The sequence below is a fragment of the Oncorhynchus masou genome, chromosome 2, assembly GCF_036934945.1.
Source record: "Oncorhynchus masou masou isolate Uvic2021 chromosome 2, UVic_Omas_1.1, whole genome shotgun sequence".
Classification (NCBI taxonomy): Eukaryota; Metazoa; Chordata; class Actinopteri; order Salmoniformes; family Salmonidae; genus Oncorhynchus; species Oncorhynchus masou.
The window spans coordinates 26,495,292-26,507,065 of NC_088213.1; the positions used below are offsets into that span (position 1 = coordinate 26,495,292).

At 43.5% G+C, this 11,774-nt stretch overlaps 1 protein-coding gene across 1 annotated transcript; it reads left to right on the plus strand.

Moving 5' to 3' along the window:
• Nucleotides 1-508: 508 nt before the first annotated feature.
• On the plus strand, nt 509-10,361 carry LOC135552803 (serine/threonine-protein kinase 33-like). The gene is given in 10 exon segments (XM_064984666.1): nt 509-631; nt 1,936-2,049; nt 2,184-2,288; nt 2,436-2,452; nt 2,454-2,569; nt 4,956-5,041; nt 5,679-5,766; nt 5,855-5,930; nt 8,628-8,682; nt 9,657-10,361. Coding segments are annotated over 10 exon segments (948 nt in total). The 3' UTR covers nt 9,825-10,361.
• The last annotated feature ends 1,413 nt before the right edge of the window (nt 10,362-11,774 follow it).

An 11,774-nucleotide genomic window follows, 5' to 3' on the forward strand; every position in this document is an offset into this window, starting at 1 on the left:
TGCGGTTGAGTCGGTTTCTGCGGTAACATGGATTCTTAACAATGTGATGTAACTTTGTTGCTCCTTGCTGAAACAAGCAAAGTGTTGTAGCAAAGAATTATTTGGTTGCCTAGGCAATGCCCCCCCTCCCTGCAGCACGGCAACACATGCAGTCAGGAGTGGAGGAAAACACTATTGGAACGGTGACCACAGTCATTTGGCTGCCCAATAACCGTCACCCCAAATTCCATGACCGTCACAGTCATAATAATGATGTTAACCAGTTGGACATCAACTGAGCAAAATCCTATTTCTCTGCTGAAATAATCCTGTAAAAATGTAAATTTTTATGTTGTATGATTGTTAGTTGTAGTGTGATTAGACTGTATGCCTGGATGCACCCAGAAGGGGTCATCTCAGTCTGCCTTCCGTTCCTTCCCTGTGTTGTTGTGTGTGTGTTGTGTGTGTGTGTGTGTGTGTGTGTGTGTGTGTGTGTGCTTCACCCAGCTATTAAGCTCCTCAGCTGTAGATGACAGCAGCAGATGTTTGTGGAGCTGGCATGAAAATGGCTTCTCAGTGGAACACTGCCCGTGTGAGCAGTGCAGAGAGGAAGGTGCCCCACACCCGTATGGAGGATGAGGCTGACCTCCAGGTAGGTAGAGACCACATCCATGTTTATTCCTACATACCACCCCCCTTGCCCTGGGGCACTAGTACCACCCTCTACCCCTCCCCGGCTGTCACGCCCAGACCATAGAGAGCCCTTGGTTCTCTATGGTGTAGTAGGTCAGAGTGTGACTAGGGGGTGTTCTAGCTCAATATTTCTATGTTGGTGTTTTGTATGGTTCCCAATTAGAGGCAGCTGGTAATCGTTACCTCTAATTGGGGATCATATTTAGGTAGACATTTTTCACACCTGTGTTTGTGGGATATTGTTTGTTTTGTGTTTGTGCACCACTACTTTCACGTTTCGGTGTTGGTTTATTGTTTTGAAGTTTCACCAAAATAAAGATGTGGAACTTCACACACGCTGCATCTTGGTCCCGTTGTAACGGATTTCCTCCTCTTCGTCTGAAGAGGTGTAGCAAGGATCGGACCAATACGCAGCGTGGTAAGAGTCCATGTTTTAATAGAAAAGACTGAACATGACACACATACAAAGTGAAATGGAAACAAAACAGTCCCGTGTGGCACAAACACTGACACTGGAAACAATCACCCACAAAATCACACCCAAAGAATATGGCTGCCTAAATATGGTTCCCAATCAGAGACAACGATAAACACCTGCCTCTAATTGAGAACCAATCTAGGCAACCATAGACCTATATAAACACCTCAGATGGAAACAACCCCATAAATCTACAAAAAAACCTAGACAGTACAAACACCCTAGCTGAGACAAAAACACACCTATCACCCATGTCACACCCTGACCTAACCAAAATAATAAAGCAAACAAAGAATACTAAGGTCAGGGCGTGACACCCGTCCTTATTACGAACGTGACACCGGTTGACCTCTATACTGCCTCCATCTGCACCAGTTTGCTCCTGATTCCACCCCCTCTCTCGGGGCTTCGGATGCTTTCTCTGCCAAATCTGCAGCAGGCAGTGCTCAGCCTTGCATGCGCAGAGATAATGATCAAGTTAATTAGACCTGAGATTGAATGAACTGCGGCAGCAACTTAATCATTTGTAACTTGATTAGAAATACTATATTCTGCAACTCCAGAGATGGGCAAACTTTCCTTTTTTGAGTGCTCGAAAATTAAGGTCCACTTTAGGATTCAGGTCTTGAGATAATGTTGCAATAGAAGCAGGGAAATAAATCCGAGCTCGTATACTCAAACAAGCCCATAAGCTGAGGGTAAATTTCCTTGTGAATGGTTTTACTGAGTTCACAGAGCAGATGTGGGTTGCCTTTCTGTTAATGGTTCCTCTGTTATCCCCATAGCAAATATACTCATTTGGGAGGAAATTAGGTCAAGGTAGCTTTGGGGTCGTCTGTGAAGCCACCCACAACGGGACAAGGCAGAAATGGGCTATTAAGAGGGTGAACAAAGAGAAGGTGAGTGCATTAGTGTTTCCCATGGGCAGCTTGTTGACTGCAGTGATGAAAAGAGACACTATAAAGTCAGTCTAATGGCTACTAGAACAGCGCCACACCTCAGTGCACTCACTCAGCTTCTTCCCTCCATGCAGGCTGGAAGTTCAGGTGTCAAACTGTTGGAACGGGAAGTGAGCATCCTGAAACGTGTGAACCATACACACATAATACATCTGGAGGAAGTCTTTGAAACACAAAAGGTAAGGGATGCTTTCTTAGAAGTAATGGAGTCAATATCTCAGTAATGTGCGTGCAGACGATTGCGTAAGAACCATGAATGAGAGCGAGACTGGTCAGATCTATTTGTGGGGGCCATTATCAGTCTGTGTGCTGTGCTTTGTGTCCAGAGGATGTATCTGGTTACTGTGTGAGGGAGGGGAGCTGAAGGAGCTCCTTCAGAAGAACACACGCTTCACAGAGGAGGAGACCAGGCACATCATCAACAGCCTGGCTGAGGCCATCGTCTACCTGCATAAGAAGGGTAATATGACTGACTAAAGTTATAGGTTTCACATCGTTATAAGGATCTACATTTGAACACTTTATACGGTGAAACTTTATTTCAAGAAACAATAAAGGAAGGGTAGAGACTATGCCTTCTTTGACCTTTATGAAACATAACTAGCTAATCTAGGTGCACTGATTAAATCATTCCAACATTAATGCAAACAGTACAGACAATGTGTTGTATGAGTAAATTGTGTGCGGTGACAATGTGCAAATTGGTGATATCACGGTCACATCGTACTCAAACGAGTCAAATTGCTTTGGCCTCATTGACGTGTGATAATTAGGGAGATGATACCACGTTATGGCTCCCAGTCATTATAGAACCTGGCTTATTCTAATAATGAGATAATAATGAACAACTGCCAGGCAAAAACGGTAGCCCTTTTAATTGAGTCTGAGGGGTTTATTTGAAGATGCTGTTTCCCCCCCTCCTGATGGTGAAATCTCTAGTTAGAGGTAATTTAGGACGTTGCTTGGCAATGAGACACCATTACATGGGGCTAATGACTCATTTACAACGAGCTGGGGAGGAATACAGATTAATAGGTGTGTTTTCACACTAAGAGTCCCTCTACGCTGTCGTGCCGCACTTCTATGGCGACTAATGATACCAGTGGGGATGTGGTGCTGAAGGTTAGCGGTGACTGTGACAGGTAGTAGCCTTAAAGGGCAATTCCACCACTTTTCAACCACATTTTCATTGTCTCCAGCACAATACCAGTGTTTACATATATGAAAATGGTGCACCACTAGAAAGAAATATAAACGCTCTGTTTTCAGATATGTAGACACTGGTTTGGTGCTGGAGATGATGAATATGAGGTAAAAATGTGGAGGAATTGTCCTTATAAGCAGCATGAACATTTACATTCATTACTTCTTGAACAGTAAATATGACACATTTGTTTGGTAAAGACATTGATATGATACATTTATTTTGCACAGAACGATTTGGTCCCATGGAATATTACTATGAATTTTGTGAACCATTTGTTCATTGTACTATTAGTTCTTCATCATGCTGTTGTTACTGTATAATGGGGCGGTAGGGTAGCCTAGTGGTTAGAGTGTTGGACTAGTAAGGTTGCAAGTTCAAACCCCCAAGCTGACAAGGTACAAATCTGTCGTTCTGCCCCTGAACAGGCAGTTAACCCACTGTTCCTAGGCCGTCATTGAAAATAAGAATTTGTTCTTAACTGGCTTGCCTAGTAAAATAAAGGTAAAATAAAATAATAATAATATATATATATCTATAAATATAGAGGTTCATCCACTGTTGTACACCCCAGAGTCTTTTTATCTTCCTGAGCTCAATCTACATGAACATTAGAGCAGAGGAAACAATATATTAGAGGTCAGCATGCTCCGCCCCTCTCACAAAATCACTTTCACCGAGCTGAACTTTAAGACTCCGGGGAGAGAACTTCTCAAAAACTAATATGTGTGCAGAGACACTTTATTTCCCATCCCATCAAGTCAATCTAGCAGCAGCATCTAATCTAACCTTTATAACTCTCTCAAACGTCTCCGAATCCTCCGCTCCATTCTGCACATCTCCTTTAATGACCACTGATACTTTGTGGCTCACCATTTTTAAAAGGAGGTTGATATCAAGAGATTTGTCATAGGGATTGCTTGAATTTAGCAAGACGCTCATGGTTTTCCTGAGGATAAAGTAGCTGTTCTTGTCACAATCTCTGGGACTTCAGCTGGGGCAGAACCCCTCTCTTCCTCAGTGAATCAAACTCATTCCCAGTGGAATGCTCGATGACATCCATGATTGATTAAGGTTGTGGAGATGTCACCTGTTGAAAACAAGGCAACACTAAACATGTTGTCCCCCACGAATGATGCAGGGATGTCACATGTCCTACTTATATCAGTACACTTGCAACAACCTAAGCAGAACAAAAGTTATATTAGATCAAATAAGCCACACATAGCAAAAAAGCCATTCCATTCTTTTTTTAAACACCACCTGTTGGAGAAGACAGATTTTGGGTTCACTTATCCCTCTCGCTTCGCCTCTTCCTCTCTGGTATGACTCACATTTCAGTGAATTACTATAGCCTTGAGCCAATCAGTGTCATTTCGTAAATGTCAGATCTTTATGGTAAGACACATCATTCACCCAGGTTTAGTCAAAATCATCCAGTGCTGTCTGAGATGGTGTACGGACGTACTGAGACAGATCCACAGTCCCTACCCCGATTTCATTGTGGGGGACAATTTCTCATTGTAGATTTAGCCTTTAACTGCTTTTAACCATCATACTTGTCCTCTCTGCTAAAGGCCTTTTGAAAGCCATTATGGTTGGTTCTTCTCATAGTAAAGGTGGTTTAATTTTCGTATTTCAGACATAGTTCACCGAGACCTGAAACTGGAGATCATTCTAGTGAAGAGTTATCATGATGGTGTTGATAATGACATGATCAATATCAAGGTGAGACGGCGACACAAACTGGAAGACTTTCACTGCTGTTTCTCATCCTGCCAGTCTCTGCAGGGACTTAAGGACAGGCTGCTGATGTGTTTTTTTTCTCCCACTCTCCCCCTAAATGGTTTTAAATGCTACCTCATTATGACAGACCCCCCTTTGGTTCCCCTTTATATCACGCCGCACAAAAGGGTGAATCAAGAGCATCTTTTAAGACAAATTACCGCCTGGGCCCAGCATGTTGTGTGCATTGACGGAGCACAGGCTGAAGCAGATACCTGGAGCGCAGGCTCAAACAAGGCAGGGCGGCAGCATAAATCACACACACACACACACTGCTGAAAGACAGCGTTGTTCTGGCACGGTATAAAAGGCTTTTATCTGTCAGGAGGAGGTCATCTCTCCTGGATATTTTCTCCTGTTGTATTTCTCCTGCCTGCCATTATTTACTACATGAGTCCATACAGCATGTACAGCTCATATTTGTTATTCATCTAACATAGAGAGACCCAGTTATTGCTGCTCTTCAAGTAAACCTGGTTTTGTCTGATAAATAACACCAACAAGAAAGGATTTGATATGAGATGGATGCTGTAGGCCTGCGTGTGTATCAGTGTCTGCTGTCGGCCCTCTCTCCTCCCAGGGGACAGACTTTGGGTTGTCAGTGAAGAAGGGGGGTGTTGGCAGTGAGAACATGCTGAAAGCCACCTGTGGGACTCCTATCTACATGGGTAAGACTGACACACTTAGCTCCTACACACAAAGATCACATCATATTAGAGTAGTCCTGTTAAAACCGGTCCCCTCCTCCTGTTTCAGCTCCTGAGGTGATCAATGCTCATGAGTACAGTCAGCAGTGTGATGTGTGGAGTATTGGGGTCATCATGTACATGCTGTAAGCAATGCGCCCACCCATCCCTCCTTTATCACTGCCTGTCTTTCGGGTCTGTCTGTGTCTCTCCCTCTCACTGTAGTAGCTTTTCCTATACTGTGTACAGTTTCCCCAGTGACCGATCAACTAGTAGTATAGTTTTAGAAGCCTGTGTGACTAACCGGTCTGCCTACTCGTAGCCTGTGTGACTGACCGGACTGTCTCACTGTAGGCTGTGTGACTGACTGTGACTGACTGACTGACTGACTGTGTGACTGACCTCCGAAAAATAACATAGGCTGCTAATACATATTAATGAATTGGGGGTGGGACCATTGTGGTGATTTCCACGTGGAGTGGGGAAAAGCAACAAGCAGGGTTCTGACGGCTGTCAGTCTAGCTAGCTAGCATGCTAACTTTATCTAGCTAGCTAATGTTATCTGTTGTTCAAAAGATTAGCCAGCTAGGCTATGGCTGGTTCTGGAGATGGATTTGTCATAAGCATGTAGGGCAAGGATGGGCAACTTTGAGGGTGGGGCCACAAAAAATCTGAGCTCATCATGAGGGGCCGCAGTTAGTGGGTTTGTGTATTCGCATCCATAAAGCAAGTTTGCTTAAATTAAACACATTTTGCCATGGAGCTTGCAATTTTATAACTAATTTCATGCAATTCTACTCATTGGCCAGAGAGAAACTGTTTTGCTGACATAGGCTAATTGACAATCACTAGCTACAGTGCCTTGCAAAAGTATTCAAGCCCCTTGGCATTTTCCTATTTTGTTGCATTACAATCTGTAATTTAAATCGATTTTTATTTGGATTTTATGGCAATGGACATGCACAAAATAGTCCAAATTGGTGAAATGAAAAAAATTACTTGTTTTCAAAAAATTCTACAAAATGGAAAAGTGGTGCATGCATATGTATTCACCCCCTTTGCTATGAAGCCCCTAAATGAGATCTGGTGCAAACAATTACCTTCAAAAGTCACATAATTAGTTAGAATGCACACAGATGGACTTTATTTAGGTGTCAAATGATCTCTGTATATTTATACATCGGTTCTGAAAGGCCGCAGAGTCTGGGACACCCCTAAGCAAGCGGCACCATGAAGACCAAGGAGCTCTCCAAACAGGTCAGGGACAAAGTTATGGAGAAGTACAGATCAGGGTTGGGTTATAAAAACATATCAGAAACTTTGAACATCCCACTGAGTACCATTTAAATCCATTATTAAAAAATTGAAAAAATATGGCACCACAACAACCCTGCCAAGAGATGGCCGCCCACCAAAACTCACAGACAAGGCAAGGAGGGCATTAATCAGAGAGGCAACAAAGAGACCAAAGATAACCCTGAAGGAGCTGCAAAGCTCCACAGAGGAGATTGGAGTATCTGTCCATAGAACCACTTTAAGCCGTACACTCCACAGAGCTGGGCTTTACGGAAGAGGGGCCAGAAAAAAAGCCATTGCTTAAAACTTCTTTGGGATCAGTGTCCCTTCCACGGGATGGTTGGGCTAACGTAGGCTAATGCAATTAGCATGAGGTTGTGAGTAACCATAACATTTCCCAGGACATAGACATATCTGATATTGGTAGGAGGCTATTATAGTGAAAGAATACCATGCTTTGTTTGAGGACAGTGCACAATTTTGAACATAAAGTTATTAATAAACAAATTAGGCACATTTGGGCAGTCATACTTTTGAACAGAAATGCAATGGTTCATTGGACCAGTCTAAAACTTTGCACATACACTACATCTAAATTACACCTGGGCTGGAATAATACATTATGGCTTTTCTCTTGCATTTCAAAGATGATGATACAAAAAAAATACAAAATAATATAAAATTATATTCTACTACATTCCTTTCACATTTCCACAAACTTAAGTGTTTCCTTTTAAATGGTAACAAGAATATGCATATCGTTGCTACAGGCAGTTAGATTTGGGTATGTAATTTAAGGCAATTTGGGGGGGGAAGGGGCGTATCCTTAAGAGCTTTTAATGAATTAATTAAAGAAAACAATAAGCAAACACATTAGGTGTTCCCCAAAAGGCATAGGGGAGACTCTCCAAACATATGGAAAAAGGTACTCTGGTCAGTTGAGGCTAAAATGGAGCTTTTTGGCCATCAAGGAAAACGCTATGTCTGGCAAAAACCCAACACCTCTCATCACTCCGAGAACACAGTGAAGCGAAGCGTGGTGGCAGCATCATGCTGTGGGGATGTTTTTCATCATCAGGGACTGAGAAACTGGTCAGAATTGAAGGAATGATGTATGGCACTAAATACAGGGAAATTCTTGAGGGAAACCTGTTTGTCTTCCAGAGATTTGAGCCTGGGACAGAGGTGCACCTTCCAGCAGGACAATGACAAATCCCAGTGGCTAGATGCGCCAAGCTTATAGAGACATACCTCGAGAGTAATTGGGGTGAATACCTTCGCAAGCAACTGTAGGTTTCCATCCAATTGGAGACAGATTTTCACGTGAATATTCTAGAATCTGCATGTAGAAAATATGCACATTTTTACCAGCGGTGTTATGTTTCCACAAAATTGACTTGTTTCAGATAAATGAGGACATAGTGCTCACAAAATATACTTTTTCATTTAAATGTATATGTACCGAATAAAAATCTAAAATTTGAAGTGTTTCCATCTAATTTCCAACTCTACCAATACTTTTGTCACAAAACCGTTGTGTAAAATAGCAAATGTGCCAACTTTGTGTTTGGCACCTGCGCTAAAGCCAACAGCTTGCAGATAGTGTGGGGAGGCTGTGCGGGTTGTCTAGTTTATTAGAATCCTATTAGCTAATGCACATGCAGCAGCAGCTACTCTTCCTGGTGTCCACATAAAAATTAAATGCATGACAAAGTACAAAACAGCAATAGACAAGAGCAACATAAGATATTACATTAAATACAAATAAAATAAGAGTTAAATATAGTAAAGACGCAACTAAAATACTATCTAGTATACTATGAAAATAATAGTGTCTAGTCTACATGATAAGAGCGAGAATATTTTTACTTGTCAAATGGCAATCAAGCATTGATCATCATGTAGCCTAATAAACTGCAAGGTTTCCTGAGTCATAATGGGAGGACGACACATCATATCATCGGGTGAAGTCAGCCTGCAGGTGCCCGGCGCACCACAAGGAGTTGCTAGAGCGAGAAGAGACAAGTAGAGCCTTGTTATCTCCAGTTTTGGCATCTTTCATAAATTATCAATTCTATTTCTCAGCTCAGTCGCAACTCGTAAACTTTGCAGGTGTTTATGATTAATTATCAATGCCATGCTGGTGGGTGGTACCATTCAAATAAAACCCAGCTCTGAAACGAAACGTATGCTAAGAAGAACATGCATGTCATTTCATAGGAAAAGACACGTCATTTGCACAAAGTGGGCAACTTTGGGTTTGTCACTTCAAGCCCACATATATTATACTTTGACCTAAAACAATGAATTATTGACTTCAATCGTTGGGCAACATCAAGAGTAAGCTCTGGTAATTGTCTTTCAGCTCAAAAAAAGTGGATTTCTACTAGTGTGGGCGTTTTAATGCTTTTTGGCCATCATGTTGGTGCTGTTGATATTCACTCACCACTAGATGGTGACAGATTTACCTAGAAGGTGAGCTGAGCTAGTGACAGATCCAGTAGATGTTGTTTTGTAGAGGTGAACCTGTTGTGTTGGCCTTGTGTGAGATGAATGTGAGTATCTTATCTTTGCAGTCCCATACAGGTGGCAAACTCTCCAGGCAGTCGAGTGCAAATCGTCTCAGCCCACAGGACAAGAGCGAGACCCGCCCAACCTCTTCCCCAGTGGGGCCAGCTCCCAAACCAGCGGCCGGTCCAGGGAAGGCAGAGGCCCACAAAGACCTAGCAACAATTTCACTGTAAAGCACCTGATTCCTGTTGTTCAAACTATCCCTGTTGCGTCTCTACTGACCTCTTAGGTTACCTGTCGTTTCTGTTATGCTTAGTTACATACTTTGTCTGCATTTTCCATATCAAACTCACTGACGGTCTGAGTCGTTTCAAAATACACTCATTAAAAAGTAGATGGGGAAACTCAAAGGGAATGTTCATCTCTCTTATTTATTCCGTTGGGTTTAATTCATGATTTATTAGTGGTTCACTGGGTTGTGTAGCTGTTAGTGTTTTCTATGCACTGTAAAAGTATACTTTTCTATTTCTTTCAGTATCCTAACGGGCAAATTTGGTATGAAAGATCTTCAAAGTGCTTTGTTTTTCCCCACAAATGTCATTAACATAAAACTAGTCCAACAACATTCATAGTCAGTGGCGACCAGGGGCGCAAGCTTGTCTGCTGTTTATTCTTTTCATGGAGCTGTTCTTAGGATGATTTAAGGATGATTGCCAGGCATTATGAGAAAAAACTAATGTACAGAAACTCCATTAATTTGTGTTCAATAAACATAATCAGACATTATCTATTTTTTTGTTCTGATTTTGTGATAACTTTTCTGTTATTCTGTTTTGACCTCACACTTTCTAAAGTCTCAGAATGCAGTTGACCCTCTTGGTGTCTATACAGACCGCCAGTGGCACACAGGCTGGTTACACGCCATCAGAATGCAGTTGACCCTCTTGGTGTCTATACAGACCGCCAGTGGCACACAGGCTGGTTACACGCCATCAGAATGCAGTTGACCCTCTTGGTGTCTATACAGACCGCCAGTGGCACACAGGCTGGTTACACGCCATCAGAATGCAGTTGACCCTCTTGGTGTCTATACAGACCGCCAGTGGCTGGTTACACATCAGGCTGGTTACACGGCACATCAGAATGCAGTTGACCCTCTTGGTGTCTATACAGACCGCCAGTGGCACACTGGTTAGGCTGGTTATACACGCCATCAGAATGCAGTTGACCCTCTTGGTGTCTATACAGACCGCCAGTGGCACACAGGCTGGTTACACGCCATCAGAATGCAGTTGACCCTCTTGGTGTCTATACAGACCGCCAGTGGCACACAGGCTGGTTACACGCCATCAGAATGCAGTTGACCCTCTTGGTGTCTATACAGACCGCCAGTACAGACCGCCAGTGGCACACAGGCTGGTTACACGCCATCAGAATGCAGTTGACCCTCTTGGTGTCTATACAGACCGCCAGTGGCACAGTGGCACGCCATCAGGCTGACCCTCTTGTTACACGCCATCAGAATGCAGTTGACCCTCTTGGTGTCTATACAGACCTCCAGTGGCACACAGGCTGGTTACACGCCATCAGAATGCAGTTGACCCTCTTGGTGTCTATACAGACCCAGTGGCACACAGGCTGGTTACACATCAGAATGCAGTGGCACACAGAATGCAGTGACCCTCTTGGTGTTACACGCACATCATCAGAATGCAGTTGACCCTCTTGGTGTCTTTACAGCCCGCCAGTGGCACACAGGCTGGTTACACGCCATCAGAATGCAGTTGACCCTCTTGGTGTCTATACAGACCGCCAGTGGCACACAGGCTGGTCAGAATGCAGTTGACCATCAGAATGCAGTTGACCCTCTTGGTGTCTATACAGACCGCCAGTGGCACACAGGCTGGTTACACGCCATCAGAATGCAGTTGACCCTCTTGGTGTCTATACAGACCGCCAGTGGCACACAGGCTGGCACGCCATCAGAATGCAGTTGACCCTCTTGGTGTCTATACAGACCGCCAGTGGCACACAGGCTGGTTACACGCCATCAGAATGCAGTTGACCCTCTTGGTGTCTATACAGACCGCCAGTGGCACACAGGCTGGTTACACGCCATCAGAATGCAGTTGACCCTCTTGGTGTCTATACAGACCGCCAGTGGCACACAGGCTGGTTACACG